The sequence below is a fragment of the Heterocephalus glaber genome, unplaced genomic scaffold (genome assembly GCF_053883595.1).
Source record: "Heterocephalus glaber isolate CG9 unplaced genomic scaffold, H.glaber_assembly_v1.0 deba00001472, whole genome shotgun sequence".
NCBI classification, from domain to species: Eukaryota; Metazoa; Chordata; class Mammalia; order Rodentia; family Bathyergidae; genus Heterocephalus; species Heterocephalus glaber.
The window spans coordinates 44,469,390-44,491,271 of NW_028258315.1; the positions used below are offsets into that span (position 1 = coordinate 44,469,390).

Genomic DNA, 21,882 nt, shown 5'->3' on the forward strand with positions numbered 1-21,882 from the left:
TGTTATTACATAGTTATTATACTGTATTGCTTAAGGAATAATGACAAGAAAATAAAGATTAATTTGACTAAATTTTCAGTACAGACACAATTTTTCCCCCAAAGTACTTTGGATCTGCAGTTGGACAAAGAACCCACAGATACTGAGGTCAGTATTTTAATCTCCAAGGTCTCTCTGAAGAAGCCAAATATCAAGCAGATAAATTAAGACAAACTTTGCCATGTGTTGGTAGCAAAGACACAATGTCTGAAGAGGAACAAATAGGACTAATATGCATGGATGCACTTAATCCCAAATTTGCTACAAGCCAGTTGTGTGATCTTTGGTAAGTCACCCCCCCCCCCCGAATTAGGGATTGAATCCAGGAACTCACACACGTCAAGTACTGTGTCACTTAGCTACATCCCCAGCCCTTTTGCTGCTGCTTCTTATTCTTCCCCTTCTTTTCCCTTTCCTTTTCCTCTCTTTCCTCCTCCTCCTCCCCCTCCTCCTCCTCCTCCTCCTTCTTCCTTCTCCCTCTCCTTCTTCATTTTGAAACAGATTCTTGCTAAATTGCCCAGGTTGGCCTTGAATCTGTGATTTTTCTTCCTTAGCCCTTGAGTAGCTAGAATTTTAGGCATGTGTCACCATGCCAGGCTTGTGTAAGTCACTTGATGTTTGTGGATTTCAAATTCCTCAGCAAGTAAAAATAAAGATAAAGACTGAACAGCCTAAATGATCTGTATGATTTCCAGGTCTAACTTGACAGATCTGTTCCTGCTTATCTTGTTCAATGAAGGAGGAAATCAAAGACCCTCCCATCTGCCCCCAACAGCAGTTATTAAGAAATCTAAATTCTGTAGATTAAATTCTTTGACTCTAGCTAATTTTATCTTACTTTAGGTTCTACACAACAGCAAAAACTATCAGATATTGCAACTCTATATTCTTTCTTAAAACAGACAGGAAGATCAATGGAACAGAACAGAGGATGTAGAAACAACTCCAAGTACATTCAACTGTTTAGTCTTTGACAAAGGCACTAAAAACATACACTAGAGGAAAGATAATTTCTTTAATAAATGGTGCTAGGAAAACTGACTATCAACATTCAGAAGACTGAATCTAGACCCATATCTCTCACTATGTACTAAACTAAAATAAAAATGAATCAAAGAACTAAATATTAAAACAGAAACATTTAACATGCTAAAAGATAAAATAGGTAACACTCTTGAAGTCATAGATGTAGGCAAGTACTCTTTGAACAGAACCCTGGCTCCACAGGAAATAGTACTGAAAATCAACAAATGGGATCATATCAAATTAAAAACAACTAACATAGTGAAAAGACAATCTATAGAATGGGAAAAAATTTTTTCCAGTTATTCCTCACAGAGTTAAGATCTAGAATATATAATAAACTAAAAAATTAAACCTCCCAAAATAAAAGACCCAGTCAAAAAATGGGCAAGTGAAATAGACACTTCATAGAAGAAGTACAGATGACCAATAAATACATGAAGAAATGCTCAATATCACTGATCATTAGAGAAATGCAAATTAAAATAACAGAGATTCCATCTTATCCCAGAAAGGATGGCCATCATTAAGACACCAAATAATAAAAATTATGGCAAAGATGTGGGGAGGAAAGGACCTTTCTACACTGTTGGTGAGAATGTAGACTAATACAAACTATGGAAATCAGTCTGGAGATTCCTCACAAAGCTAAAAATAGAAATTCCAGAGAGCTTCCAGGAAGATGGTGGAGTGGTAAGTAAGCAGCAGTGAAACAGCCTCTCCGAGATGTGAAGTCCAGATGCTGGAATATAGCAACATGGGGAAGAGAAAAAGGAAGGAAGTGGGTCCCCAGGACCCAGCAAGAATCTGAAGTAAGAATTGGAGCCCACAGGGAGAGCAGAGAGAAGGACCTCAGTGCAGAAGAGGGAGGTGGCAAATGACACTTTCTCCCTGAGTCCCAGCTTATGGCATAGGAAGGGCAGCTCACGTCTCAGAGGAACACTGACTACTGGTGACTCCACAGGCCCCCATGGAGCAATGGATTGGTGGGACAGAGAAGTTCACACTGCAGACTGTAGTAGCTGGTGATTCCAGTCCAGTTCAGGCATTCCCAGGAGAGGTTGATTGGCCAGTCTCCATTTTGGAAAGGGGGCAGCTGAACTCAAGACTCAGAGCAGCAGTGGGTCAGCTCTACCGTGGGGCAACCAGTATCAGGGTGAGGTGAAACTGTGGGAGACACCCAGTGTCAAAGAGCCAAGTTCAAGCTGGCAGAAGGCATCCAGAGTATTGTGGGCCGAACAACTCAGATCCCAGCCTCACAGTCAGAAACCAGAAGCAGCCTGAACTTCAGCAGAGCTGAAATCACAGGCTTGCTGGAATTAATCACCACCCACACCGTAATTCCACTGCAGGCTTGCTGGGATCAACCATCATGGATCTGGGCTCTGTCTGTCCCCTTTGCCTATCAGTGAAAGCAGAGACTCACCCTGAAGTGGACTTCTTTTTTCTCCCCTTCATTGCTTTTTTTCTTTTTCTTGATTGTTTGCTCATTTTTATGAGTGTGAACATTGTTTCTAGTTTTTATAGTTGTTTTGTTCTGTTTTTGTTTCTATTTCTTCCCTCTTTCTTTCCTTCCTGTCTTCTTCACCAGTTTCCCAAAGATTTTGTAATCTTCCTTTGTCCATCAGCCTTGCTTCTAATCTCTTTGTTATTCTATTTCTCTATTTTTTGCCTAATCCCTTTAAAATTTTCTCCTGAGGGTAAAATCATCATACTGAAGGGATATTTATTGTATACAATTTCCTGGATTGTTTTAGATTTTGTTATATAATGACAAATTTAGACCATACGGTTAAAGGTGGCAAATTAATAGTTACCACAATTTGTCATTTCTGGGCAGTGCTTGATGCTATTGTTATTACTAATTGTACTGCTTTAGCCAAGGTGACATAGTTTTTCTAATCAGTTGTTCTTCCTGGTATGCCAAGACTGAGATTCCCTGAGGGTTGTAAACAATACTATAGGCCAGTACCAAAGAACCAGGGGCTAGGTCAAATAGGCAGCAACTTCTCATCCCCAAGAAATTGAAGAGGTAGGATCTTGCAACCGACTCAACAGCCAAAATCTAGCTACACCTCTAAAACATCTCTAAAAAGTAGTCATTTCCTATGAGTTCTCAATACTGGCAATAAAGCTGCCTATCATAAGCAATTTATAAGCATCAATGCAAAAATTAAAATAAAAAATTAAATATAAAATGAGAAGACAAAGAAGCAAGATGCAACCCAAGACTTATACCTTGGCAAAGGCAAACCTAGGGGGTAATGAGGTAGAACAATTTGAAAGCCACTTGCCTGAACTCTCTGAAATGGTAATAGCAGAAGTAACAAAGAAAATGAATGAGGCTCTAGAAAAAAAATCAAATTAGAAATATTTCTCAGATAACTAAAGAGATGATGACCATAATGAAGGATATGGTTAGTGAGTGGATCTAGAGTAGATACAAATTTTTTAAAATAGAGGTTAAGAACATGATAGAATCCCCAACATGATGAATCCCCAACATAGTAAAGAAATGGAATGCATGAAATGGATTCAAACAGATATCCAGGAGATTAAAAATTCTATTTAAAGTATATGCAGTAGAATCAACCAATATGAGGACAGAATATCAGATCTAGAAGACAGGTTTGCAGTTAGCAATCATAAAAGAAAGATTTCTTAAAAACAGCAAAGGACCATGAAACATCAATCCAACAGCTCCTAGATGATGCAGAGAAGAATAACATAATATTGATGGGAGTCCATGAAAAAGCAGGAGATAGTGCAAATGACATAAAAAACTTGCTCACGGAAGTAATGGCAGAAAACTTCTCAAGTATGAAACAAGAATTTGACATACAGATAAGTGAGGCATATAGAACTTCAATTAGCCATGATAAAAAAATCTACATATATAATAGTCAAGATTCCAGAAATTCAACACAAGAACAGAATATTAAAAGCTGTTACAGAAAAGAAACAAATCACCTATAAAGGAAAGCCTATCAGAATCACAGCAGACTTCTCAACACAAACCCTTAAGTCAAGGAGAGCTTGGAATGAAGTATTTCAAGCCTTAAAAGAAAGCAATCTCCAACACAGATTGATATCCCCCACAAAACAATCTTTCCAAATTGATGGAGAAATAAGATATTTCCACGACAAAGAACATCTAATGAAATTCATGACTGGGCCAGGGATTTAGCTCAGTGGTGCCACAGCCTGCCTTGCAAGTGCAAGGTCCTGAGTTTGATCCCCAGTACCAAAAAAAGAAGACGAAGAAGAAGGAAGAAGAAAGAAGACGAAGACGAAGACGAAGACGAAGACGAAGACGAAGACGAAGACGAAGAAGAAGAAGAAGAAGAAGAAGAGAAATTCATGACCACCAAACCAGCATTCCAAAATATTCCTTTTTTTTTTTTGGTACCGGGGATCGAACTCAGGTACTTGCACTTGGGCAGCAGGTGGGGAAACCACTGAGCTAAATCTCTGGCCCCATTCCAAAATGTTCTGAAGGATATTCCAGAAAGAGATAACCAGGACTACAGTTCCATGAACCTCAACAGAATGAATCCACCAGGCAAGGCAAGCAATTAAACAGAGGGGAAAGAAAGGGATCTAAGAACAGGAAAATAACATGGCAAGGATATGTCAATACATATCAATTACAACCATCAATGTAAATGGTCTCAATTCACCAATCAAAAGATCAACAAATCAAGAAACAAGATCCAACAATATGCCATATACAAGAAACACATTTAGGTAAAAAAAAAAAAAATCATAGACTGAAAGTCAAAGGATGGAAAACAATACTCCATGTCACAGGAACCTGGAAAAAAGCCAGGGTAGCTATTCTTTTTGCAGACAAAGTGGATTTCACACCATGACTGAGACATTGAGACAAAGAAGATCAGTACATACTTGTTAAGGGAAAAAATCCAAGAAGAAGAGATAACAATCATAAATATACATGCATTAAATACCAGTGCATCAACTATATAGAACAAATATTAACAGACATGAAAAATCAAAAAAGCACTGCTACAATTGTAATTGAGGACCTCAATACCCCACTGTCACAGATAGAAAGATCAACTAGACAAAAAAAAAATCAACAAAAAATATCAAAATGAACCAAACTTTTGAATAAATGGATTTAGTAAATGTCTACAGAGTGTTCCACTGCACAACATCATAATACACATTCTTCTCAGCTGCATACAGGGCATTCTTTAAAATAGACCACATGCTAGCTCACAGAACATACTTAAGTAAATGCAAAGGAACTGAAATTATCCCATGTGTACTATCAGACCATAGTGCAATGAAATTGAAATCAACAGCAAGGGAAACCCAAAAACTTCATAAAAACATGGAAATTAAATTACACGCTCCTGAACAACCAATGAATCATAGATGAGATTAAAGAAGAAATTAAAGAAGACAGTTTTTACAATTAAATGATAATGCTAATACAACATATCAGAACTTATGGGTCACAATGAAAGCAGTTCTACAAGGGAAATTTATAACAGTGAATTCCCACATCAGAAAAAGAGACAACTCAAACAACCTAATGTTGAACCACAAGCTTCGAGAAAAAGAAGAGCAAGTCAAACCCAGTGCTCATATGAGGGAGGAAATTATAAAGTGCAGAGCAGAAATTGATGCAACTGAGACTAAGAAAAAATATGCAAAAAATCAATGAACCAAAGAGTTGGTTCTTTGAAAGATTAGTAAAATTGACAAACCCTTAGCCAACCTTATCAAAAAACTGAAAGAAAAGACTCAAGTCCATGGAATTGAACTCAAGTCCAATGAAAAAGGGTGAAATCATAATAGAGCCTGCAGAAATTCAGATCATCAATACCTACTTCAAGAACTTATATTCTAATAAAATGGAAAACACAGAAGAAATGAGCAGATTCCTAGGTATATATGCATTATCAAAGCTGAATCAAGAAGATATAAAAATTCTAAATAACCCAGTATCTGTAGTACCAACAAAGAAAAGCCCAAGTCCTGATAAATTCACTGCTGAATTCTAGCAGAAATTTAGAGAACATCTAATGCCAGTTCTCCTCAAACTCTTTAATGAAGTTAAAAAGGCAGCAATACTCTCAAACTCATTCCTGGACACAAGCATTACCCTGATACCAAAACCAGAGGAGGATCCAACCAAAAAAGAGAACTATAGGCCAATCTCACTAACGAACATAGATGCAAAAATTCTCAATAAGATACTGGCAAACAGAATGCAGCAAATCATCAAGAAGGTTATACACCATGACCAAGTAGGATTCATTCAGGGATGCAGGGAGGGTTCAACACACTCAGGTCAATAAATGTAATACACCATATTAACAGGACCAAGGACAAAACCCACATGGTCATCTCAACAGACACAGAAAAAGCATTTGACAAATTCCAGCACCCATTCATGATGAAAACCCTACAGAAATTGGAATAGCTGGTCTTTATCTCAATCTGCTAAAAGTCATCTATGAAAAGCCAACAGCCAACATCATACTAAATAGTCTAAAACTGAAAGCTTTCACTCTAAAATCAGGAATGAGACAAGGACATCCACTATGACCACTTCTATTCAATGTAGTTCTGGAAACATGAGCCAGAGCAATTACACAAGAGAAAGAAATAAAAAGAAGGATAAAAGAAGAAGTTAAATTATCACTATTTGCAGATGACATGATACTTTACATACTTTACATACTTTACTTTACAAGACTCCTATAACTCCACCAAAAGACTTCTATATTTGATAACCAAATTTTATAGTGTAGCTGGGTACAAAGTCAATACTCAAAAATCAATAGCACTGCTCTACACAGATAAACTCACTGAGAATGATATTAGGGAAACGACACCTTTCACAATAGCATCAAAAACGAAGAGAGAAATATTTAGGAATCAACCTAACAAAAGAAGTAGAAGACCTTTACAATGAAAATTGCATTACTCTGAAAGAGGAGATTGAAGAGGATAGCAGAGAATGGGAAGATATCCCTTGTTCTTGTAAGGAAGAACTAATATGGTGAAAATAGCTATGCTGCCAAAATTGTTACAGAGATCTAATGGAATCTTGATCAAAATACCAATAGCATACCTCATAGAATTAGATAAAATAATCCTAAAATTCATTTGGAACCAGAAGAGACCTAGAACAATAGAAGCAATTCTGGGCAACAAAGGCAAGGCAGGGAGCATCACAATCCCTGATGTGAAATTATACTACAAAGCTACCATGATAAGAACAGCATGGTACTGGCAAAAACAACAGACCCAAGGATCAATGGAATAGATTAGAAGATGAAGAAACAATTCCAAACACAGTCACCTTATCTTTGATAAAGGCCAAGTACCTTCAGTTTAATAAATGGTGCTGGGAATAACTGGCTTTCCATATGCAGAAGATTAAAACTAGACCCATGTCTCTCACCATGCACTAAACTAAAATCAAAATGGATCAAAGATCTAAATATTAACACAGAAACACTAAATCTGCTGGAAGATAGAACAGGCAAAACTCTGGAATGTATAGGTGTAGGCAAAGACTATGAACAAAGCCCCAATTTTCACAGGAAATATTACGAAGAATCAACAACTGGGATCTTATACTATTATAAAGCTTTTTCACAGCAAAAGAAACCACCAAACAGATTAAAGAGACAACCCACAGTGTGAAAAAAAATTTTGCCAGCTGTTCCTCAGACAAAGGACTAACATCTAGAATATATAAAGAACTCAAACAAATCAGACCCCCAAATTTAAAGACCCAACCAAAAATGGGCATCTGAAGTGAACACACATTTCTCAGATGAAGAAGCACAAACAGCAAATAAATATATGAAAAAATGTTCAGCATCACTGGTCATTCGAGATCCAAATTAAAACAACACTAAGATTCTATCTCACTCCAGAAAGAATGGCTATTATCAAGAAATCAACCAATAACAAATGCTGGTGGAGCTGTGGGGAAAAAGAAACACTTCTCCACTGTCATTGAGAGTGTAGACTGGTGCAACCACTGTGGAAATCACTGTAGAGATTCCTCAAAAAACTAAAAGCAGAGGTTCCATTTGACCCAACTATTCCCTTCTTGGTATCTTCCTGAAAGAATTAAAAGCATCACACCACAGTGAAATATGCACATCAATATTTATAGCAGTGTAGTTTGTAATAGCTAAATCTTGGAAACAGCCCAAATGTCCATCAACCAATGAATGGATAAAGATGTTTTTTTATACAATGAAGTACTACTCTGCCATAATGGATAAACAAGACATTTCTAAGTAAATCAATGCACCTTGAGATCATACTCTTAAGTGAAATAAATTGGACACACATCTTTAAATAGCACACTGTTTCTCAGGTAAGACAAACTAAAAGGGTAAATAAGGACCAAAATGCAATAGTAGATATTGAGAACTAGGAAGAAAATGTTCAAATGGGAAAGGGAATAAGAAAGGGGTGAGGGGGAAAGGCAGGAACAAAAAGGAAAAAGAATAGAAGGCAAAAAATGGAAACAAAGCTTTTGTAAATAAGGAGGGGAAGAGAGGTTGAAGGGATGGGAGGAGATTGAGAAAAAAAGAATTAAGATGTATTATGTATAGGTATGAATTCCTTATGGTGAATGTGATCATTATGTACTAAAGCATACTAATAAAATTAATTTTAAAAATCTATTTAACCCAGCTATTCCCTTTCTAGGTATCTTCCCAAAAGAATTAAATCTTATTACAGTGATGTATGCATACTCACGTTTATAGAGCAATTCCTAATAGGTAAATCTTGGAAGCAACCTGTATGTCCATCAACAGATGAATGGATAAAGAAAAAGTGATATTTACACACCAGAGTACTACTTTACCATAGAGATAAATTTTGTCATTTGTAGGAAAATGGGTGCACCTTGAAACCACGTTATTAAGTGAAATAAAATTGGACACACAAATTTAAATATCACATGGTCTCTCTTATATAAGAAAGCCAAATTATAAATAAAGAGCAAAATAAAAGATAACAGGAAGTAGAGAAATAGAACTTTCTCAAACAGGGAGGGGATCAAGAGTTGGAGGAAGAGGAAAGAAGGGGAGGGAAAGGGGATGAAAAAAGGAATTAAGATGTTATGTACACGTACAACCCCACACTAAGAATATAAACTCCATGCACTGCAAACATGTACTAAGAAAGAGAAAAAAAGAAAAAGAAAGGAAGGAAGGAAAGGAGGGAGGGAGGGAGAGAGAGAGAGAGAAGGAAAGAAAGAAAGAAAGAAAGAAAGAAAGAAAGAAAGAAAGAAAGAAAGAAAGAAAGAAAGAAAGAAAAAGAGAGAGAGAAAGACAGAAAAAGAAAGAAAAAGCTAGCAAACTGGACTTTGGTTAAGATTGTGTTACACAGAAAGAACTTGCTTCTGTGTGAGACCTGGAATCTTTTCATATAGCAGTTTTCCTTTATCTCTTGAAGATATCTTTCAAAACTCCCAGCTGATTCCTAATAATGTGTGGATAGTGTGAACCTTATTTTTTCCTAGATGCTTTGGAGGTTTGACAGTTAATGTTCTTCTGTGTTTTATGCCTCTCAGGAGGCAGGTGCATCCTATGTATCACTATTCTTGTGTTCTGAGGCCATTATTAAATAAAATAGGGGTTACTTGGACAAAAGCCCTGCAGTATCAGATTGAAGCAGTCAATCTGATAACCAAAATGGTGGAATGGGCAGGTAGCATTTATAACATAGAAATTCTGGACAATGGGATGACTCATGTCCAAGGTGGACAGAGAAGGACAGTTTTAAGTTTCATCATCATGGTGCTCGGAACAGTGAGCAATTTTACTGTTTATTTCTGCCATTTTCCATTTAATATATTTGGACCACAGTCCAATGGAAAGCAAAACCATGGATATGAAGGGAGGGTGTGCTTTCTCACTGCCTCAGTTCATATGAATTGTGGTATCCATGTTTTTATGTCAGAGAAAAAGTTATTAGGAAAGGAAACAATGGTAGAGGAAGAGACCCTGGGAAAAGATGAGGAAAAGGGCCATATTAATTAAACCAGAATCAAATTCATCTAATACTATTGCCTAATTGTAATGCAGAGAGTAGCAAGTATGACATTAATTCAGGCAACAGATTTGAGCTTCTGTGAGATAATAGAAAGCAAATGCAGATGTATTGGTAAGCACTCTTCCTTTACTTTGAAAAGCAAAGGTTCAGAGTTTGGAGAGAATTTAAGAGACTGAGGAGCTGAAAGTATACTCAGTACTTGGATTTTCCTAATTTCTCTAAACTCTTTTTTAGTGAAGAATTTCAAACATATACAAAGAGATAAGCAAAGAGCATAGCTTAAGAATTCTCAATAGATGGCTCATCTCACTTTCTTATTCCCAACCATGTCCTGCCCCATAATTTTGAATGTGGTCTCAGGGATCAATTTTTTTCTTTTTGGTGCTGGGCACTGAACCCAGGGGCTTGTCTGATTAAATTGGTGCTCTACCCTTAAGCTACACCCCCAGCTCAACTTTATCCATATTCTGGTGTCAAACACTCATTGTGCCACTGTCAAATATAAAAATGTAATAAACTACTTAACTTCAAATATTGAATATTTTCCTGATTATTTTATATTAAAAATTTTGGTTTAGGGCTGTGGATTTAGCTCAGTGGTGCCGCTGCCTGCCTCACAAGCACAAGGTCCCAAGTTTGATCCCCAGTATCAAAAAAAACCAAACACAAAGACAAATAATTTTTGTTTAGTTGTTTGATACCTCCTAAATCATAGATTCTGCACCTCCCTCCATCTCTTTCCTCAGTTTCAATTTTGAAAAAATTCTGTGCCTTTGTTTTCTGATTGAGGTTCAGGTTTGATCTTTTTTTTTTTTTGGAGATAGGGTCTCACTATGTAGTTCAGGCTGGTATTGAACTCTATATAACCCAGGCTGGTATTGAACTCTATATAATCCAGGCTAGCTTCAAACTTGCAGTGACCTTTCTGCCTCAGTCTCCTAAGTGCTGGGATTACAGGTGTGTGCCACCACATCCAGCTGCATGACCTTCTTAGCAGGGCTGCTTGGTGAGCATTTCTCTCAGGAGGCAGTGGTATCTATCTGCCTATGTTGGATCTTTATTCACAACCAATGTCTAGGTTCATCTAGGTTCCCATGAGAGTTACAAGATGGTGACTCCTCCTTCAATTATCAGCTGGGCTTCTGCTATGCAGAGAATCTCCCCTTCCTTATTTAGTTACCTGAGGGATGGTTTGTATAAAAAAGGGTAGGAAAAAATACATGATTATTTACTAATTTTCAAAGTAGTAAAATGGTTCTCTGAGATACTCCAAAGGGGATCAAAAGTTTATTTTTAAATCATTATGAAGCTATGTTTTAAAATATGTTTGATGTGTTTTAATCCACTGGAGTTTATCCTGATGGTTCAATTGTCTTACATACTTTTAAAATCCATACCTTGTTCATCATGAGATACCTATGTAACTAGCTAATGGACAGTGTCACTTCATGCTTAGGATAGGAACTCAGTTTTACTCAGGACCACATTTATCACTTCACAGAAGCCCATATTCTGGGAAAGCAGAGTGACATTTCTGGAGAGAACAAGGATCAGAAAGGCACAGGATTCTGAAGCTAGGACCATGTGATATCAAACTGAAAGTATTCTGCAAAACAGATATTATTATCTTGGAGAAAACTATATCCAGAGCAGCTGAATGTGTCTTAAGTATAGCTTAGAAGACCAGCTAGAGTATGAGAAGTACCAGAAGTGTACCAGAAGTGTATGAATTTTTAACTATTACTCATAAAGCATGGATAGTATCAGTGCCTTGAGGATTCATATTGACAAAGCAAATCCTTGCTCTCCAGCAGGTTCTTAAGAGTCCTCATTGGAACAGATTTGAGATCTGAACTTGGGAGTCCAAAGAGGTTTGAAAAATATCTTTGAACCCAAGTTGTGAGAATGTGTGTATGTGTGTATATATATACACACACACACATTTTCCTGGCAAAAGGAGCCATAGCTTTTATTAAGACTCTCAAAATGCTCACACACTAAAATGATTTAAGTACCAATGGATTTGTGTAATCATTTATTCATCCATGAACCAGTCTTGTGGTTGTTTTTAGGGATTGCTCAGATGTGCAGAAAAAAAATAAAACTCCTCTATATCAAGTTCTAGACTTCCTCTGGATCTAGGAAAATTCATTTGCTAGGACATTCTTCTCATGGTAACAAGGTTCTACAGACAAATGGGTATTACACTTTATAGGTATTCTCATGCTCATTTATCTTTTAATGCAATGCTGGGAACTGAACCCAGGGCACAGATGCTAGACAAGGGCTCTTATTAAACAAGTCACACTGCCAGCCCATGTCATGTCAATGTAAAAACATCCAAGTTTATGGGGGTATCATCTGCTTCAAATCCTCAGGACTTTTAAACATAACAAAGACATACTTACTACCAACCAGTTTCATCCACAGGTGCAGGCAGCTTTTCAAATGAGGAGTATGATGAAGACAAACTATAAGATGGGCACTTTAGGATTTTCTTCATCTCAGTCATCAAAATTTACAGATGTGAACCTTCACTAGGCATTTTCTGATGACTGTGAAATTAATGATTAACATTATACTTAATCATGCGTCTGAGAATAAATGAATATTGTGCTGGAACTGCATACTCAGAAAAGCATTAAATATAGGTAGACCTAACTAGCCCAAAAGCAGCTGAATACTCAGTGGGTCAGTGGAGATGTTTCTTAATAAATCTTGTCAACTCACTAACTGCTAACTAGATCACTTAGTTTAGCACTTCACGTGCAGACATCCTGAGATGAAACACTGAGCTGAAGACCTTACAGGTAGAGAATATTCTTTGCTGCAAATACACAACCACACCTACTAGAAGGTTAAGATTAGACTCTTCAGATCCAACTCTAAAAAGGTTAAGGCAATCTGGGACAATACATATATGTTCACATTTATTATACATCATTTACATACAGGGGATTGGCTAGATTAGTGATGATTAAGTGTTGACCCTAAAAATTCACTGTACCCAAATTACTAGGAGAGGACATATATAAATATAAATTATCAGCCCTCTATTTCCCCTCTCCCAAGATCTAGGTCCAGTGAAATGATGGGCATGTGAGGATAGGGAGTGAAGCCCAATTATTTATTTATTTTTTTAAGCACTCCTGGTGATTATGATGTCCCTAACAGGTTTAAGAACTTCTGGGCTAAGTCATCCACACTGTCAAATATAAATGCTATTTCTGAATAACATTAATTTCATATACTCTTTTTATTTTTTCCCATCAGTGAAACAAAGGAAGAAATGATTTCAGATAAAACATTCTGCTTATAATATCTGAACTACCACTTGCTTCTGTAACTTTGAAAATTGATGAAGGAAATTCTGGAAGGAATGATATTCTATGTTACACTTCCAGAAAAGGTTAGAACTATTGCTTTCTGGTGTTATAGATCACAATCATTGGTATAGTCTATACTTCTGAATTTGAATTTCCAAAGTGAGGAATCTGAGATACCTAAATCAAAATGTGAAATTAATCAGTTAGGATGTTTTGCTAATAGCTTTAATATCATAACCATAAAGGAGTCCAATGTTCAGTTGTCTTCTGTATATTGCTTTTTTTTATTAAAATGTGTTCTTAAAAGGTTTCACATGAATCACAAGACTTGACCTAACTGAACTTTTATGTTACACATCAATGAATTTCAAAGATTTGATTATTTGTGATTTAAAAAAAAAATTGGGGCTAATTTTAATTTGTACTTTTTTGAAAAATGGAAAAAAATTATTTTTAATATATATTTGTGATTTTTATAAATTGTGAAGCATGCTACTACCTACCTCTTTTGCCACACCAACATGTTTAGGCAGATGTCCCAAAATATCCATCAGGCAAGAAACCTTTAGGGTGATTGTGTGTGCTTTTTTAATTGTATAATTCATTTATACAGAGAAATCATTTGACTGATCTATTTACAGTCTTTTCCAATTTTCATTTCCATTGGCAAATATATTTCACATAATAGTCAACACTGACTTGATCAACATTATACAAACCTGTGATGACAAAGGACTTCAGTCCTCCCTCCCCAGGAAACATTTTGCAGTAAAGGTTCACCAGTCTTTTTTCCACCTTATGAATAAATCCACCAAAATTGATTTAATACTGTCCAATTCTGAACACATTTGTTCCTTTTCAAACCCATTATTTGCAATAAACCAAAGCAAATAAAAGTTCACTTCCCCTCGAGCCTTCTACAACTTACTACACACCCTCAAGTAAAGCTTTTCCTATCTCCTTTCACACTCTGGCACAACCAGAGTTGTTTACTTGAAGACAAAACCACTTTCTTTCTTCCTCTTTTTTTCTTTTACTTATTACCAGTCAATTACCTTCCCTCTTGCTTTTCAGACATTAAAACTTTCAACAAAATCCTTGCAGTGATTTTCTTTCAGTAGTCTAAAATATACTGAGTTATTTCATGTGTCTTCACTACCCTGAAATGCTATACTTTAAAGACTGTAATTTTCTTAATTGGCTCAAAAACAGTATGGCTTGGTTTTACTTGGTAAAGTTAATAGGATTTTAAAACCCACAAATATATATTTTTATATATATATATATATATACACATATACACACACACATTTTAATCAGGAAGAAAAATACTTTTTAGAGACATGCCAATTAAAAAAGGCACCAAAGTAAAAAAATAAAAGCAAATACTAAAAACTACTTTACAATAAAAAATTAAATAACTGGCAGGATAAATGAAAGAAAAATGAGGAATGTGCAGTGAAAATAAAAGCCTAACATAATATAAAGTATTCCAGTTGATAAAATGGAAAGCTTATTAAGTTTTACGGTTTTCCAAGGAAGCTATATTTCACTGTAAATTTCGAAGTACTTCAAACATATATTTCATGCAAATTTTAGGTGTCAATATAAAAATTTTAAATTTGGCATCCAAGGCTTAACAAAGAATGCCGGTATAATTCCAGTATTTGAAAAATTTTGAGTTTTAGCAGATATTGTAAGTATCACATTTGATTGGTACTGAAAAGTCATGATGAGTCCAGAATCAGGAAAACTCATTAATTTCATAAATATTTCATCTGTTTAAAAATATCAGGCTTGCATGTTCTAAGTAATCCAAGAAAATATCTTTGAAAAAAGTCTGTAATTTAATTGTAATCTGAATATCTTTAGCTGCCATTAAAAAATAAAATAAAATTTAAAAAGGAAAAAGAACCTCAAACCATGAAAATATTACAACTGGTACAAAATAACACTCTGATAGTCCCATTACAAGAAAAACAAAACTGTACACATTTATAAATAGTCTCCCTGCCAGTTAATCCACAGAGCTTCCTTTACACCAAGGTCTCTTTTTGTCTGCCACTTAACTGCGCTTTCTCCTTTGCTCTTCGGAAGCCAGATTGCATTCGATGTCCCTTTACACTCTTGGAGTATTCTGCTACTTGTACACCAAAACCGAATTCAGATGCATTTTTGTCACCGTCTATCTGCATAACACTGGAAACCACTGATGGCCTTCTCTGGGCTTGGAGGTTCCTGGCAGAAGGGTTGTTCTCTTCACCCTCTTCGTGGAGCTCTGGCAAATCCTGAAGCTCTGGTGGACTGGTGGCTTGCTGGAAAGGGGCAATGGCGGTTCGGATACAGTTGAACCACTGCTGCTTATGGAATACATCATTGGCTTGCAGCGTGTGAGACTGGCCTGGAGAGGGGTCCTGGAAGCGGACTCTAAAGATATTTTTAGCTGGAAAAAAATTTTGAAAAAAAAAACGGAAATGAGACTTTAGCAGTGAAGCACCTGACAACTCAACCAAGTACCAGAAAAGGAAATCATTTAATTTTTAGAATTCTTAAAAGATTAAGAATAAATTCATTTAGTTCTTAGTTTATGTTTCTTTAAACTATTTTAAAAGTGGTATTTTACCTTTGTCTGAGTTGCCAAAAGCCCCTCGAAAGGACCCTCCAACTCGCACATCCCCATCCTGCAGGTCCTCCAGCACCAGCTCCTGGACTGGAATTGGCTGTCGGTAAACCTGGTAAGAATGACGCTCATTTCGTGTAACAGGCCGAGTCAAAACCAAGATATCTTGGAATAGGAAAATGTAAAGTTTCTGTAGAAATTGGAAAAAATGCTCAATATGGAACTTTGTACGTGACTGAAATACACTGTTAAAAACCTGATTTGACATTATTAATTTTATCAAATTGATTTCCTAAGATCCTGTTTATAAAGGATTTCATAAGCTAGTAATAAGTCTATGCACATTTTATATGGAAAATTCAATCTCAAGATTACACAAAACTTTTTTTTATTGGTATGTACTATAGGGTTAAGCAACAGCTTAACAGTATGGCATCACAAAGACCTGACTATCAGTAGTAGTGTGACTTAAAAAACCAGTATTATATTTCACAGTTTTCTAAAAAGTAGCAATTAAAAAATTCAAGCTGGTAAAGTATTAATGGTTCCATTTTGTCTACACAAATTTAAGCCTTTGTAGAACAATTAAGACTTGTAATAAAAATCAGAGACATCAGATTTCAAAAAGGTTTTTTCTAAAAAAACTCCAACTTAGAAATTGGGCTTTTTTTTTTTTAGAAATTGTAGTTTTTTAAAAGCTCATAATGAAACAAAAATACCAGGTACTTTTGCAATTAATATTTAAAAAATAAACTTGATTTTATTTAATCTATAGAAATTTGTTGAATAGTGCTAAAAACTGCTTTCATAATTATAAAGTCTTCAAAAAAATTTTTGGAAGAGTATGCTTTTTTAGTAAATATTACACAACTTGGAAAGGAACCCCTACCCAAATGAGTAAATTTATGCTTCAAGACTGAAAAAGTAATACTAATCCTTCTCTGAGACATTTAAGTCATACTAGTTTTTCTCCAATGACAGGGAACAAATGTTTGCTTTATCAAAGCTGATAACATAAAATAAAAATCAGTAATCCTTTACCATTTCATGAAGTTTTTATATACTGCTTCACAATTTATGTGCAAAAAGTTCAATGGTGTGGGAAAAGGAAAGCTTATTTCCTGTTAGTACTCAAATGCACTCACGTGTCCATTTTTATTCTTCAGCTCCCCATGGCATAGCAGTACTTTACTTGCTTCAATTCTAGGGTCCTTCTGCTTCTCATCCAGATACTCCAGCTTGTCAATGTAATACTGGCACTCAGATTCTCCTTTCTTCAGGTTGATATCAGAGAGAACTCCTTGTATTATCAATACCTAAAAATTACCCCAATAAACTCATGAACAACTTCAGTATATTAACTTCTGCTTCCTTCCCTACAAGGCAAAGCATCACATGAAACTGTAGAGTTTAAAGCTTGAAGGGCCTCTAGAAATCAACTCAATCAGTCCTTTCAGTTCACAGATGAAGAAACAGTCTCAGCCAAACTGAGTGATTTATCCAAAACCAGAAGCTGGCTAGTGGTATACACCAGATTAAAATCCAGTCCCTCAATTAAACTACTAATGTAAAATGTAACAGCAACACAGGCACATCTCCTTATTACAGTGTGCTAATGTATCAGGTATTTAAAAACAACAAAACACTTCACTGCCCTGATTTAGTATATGAAAGACTAAAACATGCTTCTGAAGTACTCTAACACATGGACTTGAAAAATGGAAGACTTATTTATTGGACTACTTACTGCTTCCTCCAGAAACTGAACATCAGGGTGATCTTTTGGAGTGTGTCTAAGAATTTCTTTTAATAGTAAAGGGTATTTGACTAGGCGACTTCGAGGAATATCTAAGAAACTCCAAAGATCTAGTTTTCGACTGAAGGGAGACTCAAGACATCGCTGGAGGAAGTCTTGGACTCTTGGATCCTGTTTCTTTTGGTCAAGGAGAGCTTTGGCTGCCAGCTGGTTACTACAGTAGTCTTTGTAGGCATTCAAGCCTGGTAACTGAAGGAAAAAAAAAAGTATGATGCATTCTTGTTATGGTTAAGTGCATTAATAACCCTATGAACATGAAACACCAAATGATGGTATAGCTATTCTTGAGTTTTAATAAGATGTGGACATTTTCCTGGGGATGATAAAGGGAGAATTCTATTCTGGACTAACATCAGAATGCTCTTTTACAAGTTCCCTATATTTGACTGAAGACTCATGATTTCTACTTCCTCCAACCTCACTTAGACGTTAGTCATTTGTGCTCCCAGGACACCTGGGCATCTAGTATACTCATCACTAACCCTGACAATATTTATAGGCTTGACTCTTCCCTCACAAGGTTATAACTGCAGAAAATGCCTTTCATTACTGAATTCCCAGTATCCGGTATCCAGCAGGCACTCAATATTTAAACGAAAGAATGCAAAAGATAATTAGCAGAATATAATGAGGGAATTCTGCCTTTGTAGAAACATATTTGCAAACATGTTTATAACAGACTACTATGACCAAAGTTTTTTTTTAAAGACTGTAACTTATTATCATATTAGTTTTAATGCCTTATCTGTTTGCAAATTATACTTACAACACAAACTGTAATATGACAAATCTATAAGAAACTAACTAGAATCAACAACTCACTGCATACCCAGTTCACAAGGATTTGACCAATCTGTTCCACTGTTCCATCAGGCTTAGTTGCTTCTCCTATTCTTGCCAACAAATCTGAAGTGTAAAAAAGCAGAAAGAACAATAGGTTTATTTATAAAATAGGTCAATATGTTATTAGTTTAGATTTTAAATTGATTGTGTAACTGCAGTTCAGTTAAGCAGCACATCTAACCTTCATGCAGAGGTATGTAAGCATCCAAATCACCAAATATGTGTGTGAGTTCATCTTCTGACATGATAGACAACTTTAACATGGGGTCATGGTAGGCCTAATCAGAGGAGGAGAAATCAGTCACACAAAGATCAAGCAAAGAAAACATGAAAAAAAACTGCATTTGAATGCATTTGGCAAACTATGCTAAAACTAGCACAGATTTAGTAAAAGAAGTTAAAGTATATGTTAATCCCTCAAAGGTTCTCTTCCTGATACTCACATTTGAAGAGATGTGTCTAAACTTTATCTAAAGCACTTACTCACCAGTAGATATTTCTATTTTCCTATTCTAAAGGTTAAGAAACTTACTCTTTAGAATTTGTGAAATGTAATTTTTAAAAACTAGGGCATTTGATAAAAGATTATTTACTGACCTTTCTTGCAAGCTTGAGATCTTCAATTAAATCCTGTTCACCTTGGGACATTTCATATATTGCCTAAAAAAAATCCAGCAAACATAAGAGGTCATTCTTTGGGAAAGGAAAATTATATACAACTGATATTTACATTATTTAACTGTTTTAAACAACTCTTTTTAAAGTGATTTAGTCTGAAAACTCATTCAAAATAGGATTGCTAGTAGAGGATGCCATGTGTTTTATACTTCTACCCATCAGAGATGTTTAATTTGATGATCACCATCCATCACAAAATGTTCTCTTCATGTTATGAGTTGTTGCTTAAATACAAAAATGCAAGCCAATTTTTCTACGGGAAATTAGTTTGTTAGTCTTCTGGGAACCCATTATTTAAAATGAGGTTTTTTTTTCTTTATCAATAAATATGGTCTTGTACTTGAAACTAATGCCAATGTTACCTCTTGACGTTTAATTTCTCTGGTGGTTAAAGACTCTTTCATACTGATGTCTAACATCTCTGACCACAGCACATTGCTTCTTCTTTTGGCAGGTGTTGGGACTGTTGATCTGCTAGATGACTTTTGGGCAGAGGCTGGGGATCTGTGGTCACCACGAAGGGTAAATGACTTAAAGAGGAGAACAAAAGAGAAAATGAGATTTGGAGGCTAGTTATTTAAAAACAAAAATTTTTTAAGTGAAGAAACACAATTTAAAAACAAAGCTCTGAGAATTTTTCAATGCTAAAAACAATCCTTACTTATATTTCAATCTATCATTTAAAAGTACTTGTCAGCCAAAAATTACTTTTTGGGAATAAAAACTACCTAAGACTGTCTTTTGATATACGATGCAAATTGGTGTAAGGTTATACATTGTTCTCATAATAATATTCCTTATCAGTATATTCCAAAAAGAAAACATGCTTAAGTATAGGAATGTAGATAGGTTTGTACAGCTTAAAGAAAATAACAAATTTCAGGTTTAAATAAAAAGTTCCCTGACTACATTACTTTCCCTTCCTCCCTTCATTACCTGTATTGTTTGACCAAAACGTCTGACTGCTCCATTTCTTACAGGAGAGATTAAGTTTGCCAAGGATGTGACCCGAGCTAGAGGTCGAACTCTTTTATTGCTTGGTTCCTGTAAAAATAAAACCAGATTACATTAAATGTGTGTTTACCTATAATGATTTCATGCAAGTTTGGACAAAGTTAAGCTCCTTTCACAAAAGTTTTTGGACACTGTAAAATACAGAAAAATGGAATTCTGAAAATGAATGTTCTTCAGTTAAATTAGAACACTACTAAACAACAATAACTTATTAAAAATACAGTATTACTTTGAGAACATAACAAATATTATCATTGGAAAGGAGAAAAAGTAACATTAAAACAAATAAATTAAACTCTATGTACTTTTTGATTGATTTATTTTTTTCAGTACCCGGGATTGAACTCAGGACCTTACGCTTGGTGAGGCAGGCGTAGCACCACTGAGCTAAATTCCTGGCCCTAGATTGTATATAACTTTTAAATTCAATGTGGGAAATAAATTTTTTGAAAACCCTTATTATAAGAAATTCCAAATGTACACAAGTAGAGAATACCATAACAGATCCTATGTATCTATCAATCAGTCACTTTCAATAGTTTCCTGTATAAAAACTGCTTCATCTTTTCCCTTTACTTGTATTTTTAAAGCAAACCATAGATAAAATATAATTTCATTAACTACTTCATTTTGAGAATAACCCTTAAACATGTATGATACTAGAATGGATAAAACAGTGTTCAAGCCAAGGCAGGGGAGTGATTAACAGGGCTAAGATCAGAATTTCACTTACAAAGTTGTGTGAGGATTAAAAAATAGAGTATCTTTTCTAGAAATTCTCTGACATGACTAAAGTTATATAAAAGGGGATGAAGAAACCCCTTCAAACAACTGAAGAATTGGCAGAAAAAGTTAAAATTGTTTGGAAAGAAACTTAAATGACTCGAGTCTCTTCCAAGCAATTAGACTTACCAAATCTCTTAAATGTATACATGTGTATCAGAAAGGAATGTGAACTGCTAAAGAGGCTTGTAGATAAAGAAAATTCAGAACTTTGAAGGCTTTAAGAAATAGAGTTGTAGAATACTCTTCCTTATTCCCCAAATCATTAACTGCAAAGTAAACTTTGGAAATAAAGCCATTCGTGTGCACATGTTAAATGAACTGAAAAAGAAACCTTTGAGATACGTAGCAAAATGGCACACACTGCGCAGTGGTGGAAGACATGTGTGAATGCCTTTACCTCACATAACTGTGCACACTGAGTGACACATGGGTGTGCAGAGGAGAGCACAAGGCATTCCTTTCCATTTAGTAAAGACAGTACAAAGAGTCTTCTGTTTGAATGGTAATAGAATTACCTCACAAAGTAAGATATGCCAACATTAACTTGAAACACAGCAGATGTCAGTTCTGTTCTGCTTTTTGGAAACAAAGGTTAGCTCCTCTTCCTTGCTTAAAGTGTATCAAATTTGACTTTCCAGTAAATTATAAACTATATTTAATTTCAATATAAA

The 21,882-nt window shown here is 35.5% G+C and overlaps 1 protein-coding gene across 2 annotated transcripts in view; it reads right to left on the reverse strand.

The window, feature by feature from the left end:
• Nucleotides 1–14,018: 14,018 nt before the first annotated feature.
• Nucleotides 14,019–21,882, reverse strand: part of Net1 (neuroepithelial cell transforming 1) — a 36,414-nt gene continuing 28,550 nt past the window's right edge. For both annotated transcript variants that reach the window (XM_004854512.4, XM_004854513.4), the window contains 9 exons: nt 20,348–20,455; nt 19,774–19,941; nt 19,331–19,393; nt 18,915–19,011; nt 18,720–18,796; nt 17,822–18,079; nt 17,220–17,390; nt 16,078–16,264; nt 14,019–15,897 (listed from right to left, as the gene is read on the reverse strand). In XM_004854512.4, coding sequence (XP_004854569.1) covers nt 15,491–15,897; nt 16,078–16,264; nt 17,220–17,390; nt 17,822–18,079; nt 18,720–18,796; nt 18,915–19,011; nt 19,331–19,393; nt 19,774–19,941; nt 20,348–20,455 — 1,536 coding nt within the window. In that variant the 3' untranslated portion in view covers nt 14,019–15,490. The remainder of the gene's footprint in view (nt 15,898–16,077; nt 16,265–17,219; nt 17,391–17,821; nt 18,080–18,719; nt 18,797–18,914; nt 19,012–19,330; nt 19,394–19,773; nt 19,942–20,347; nt 20,456–21,882) is intronic.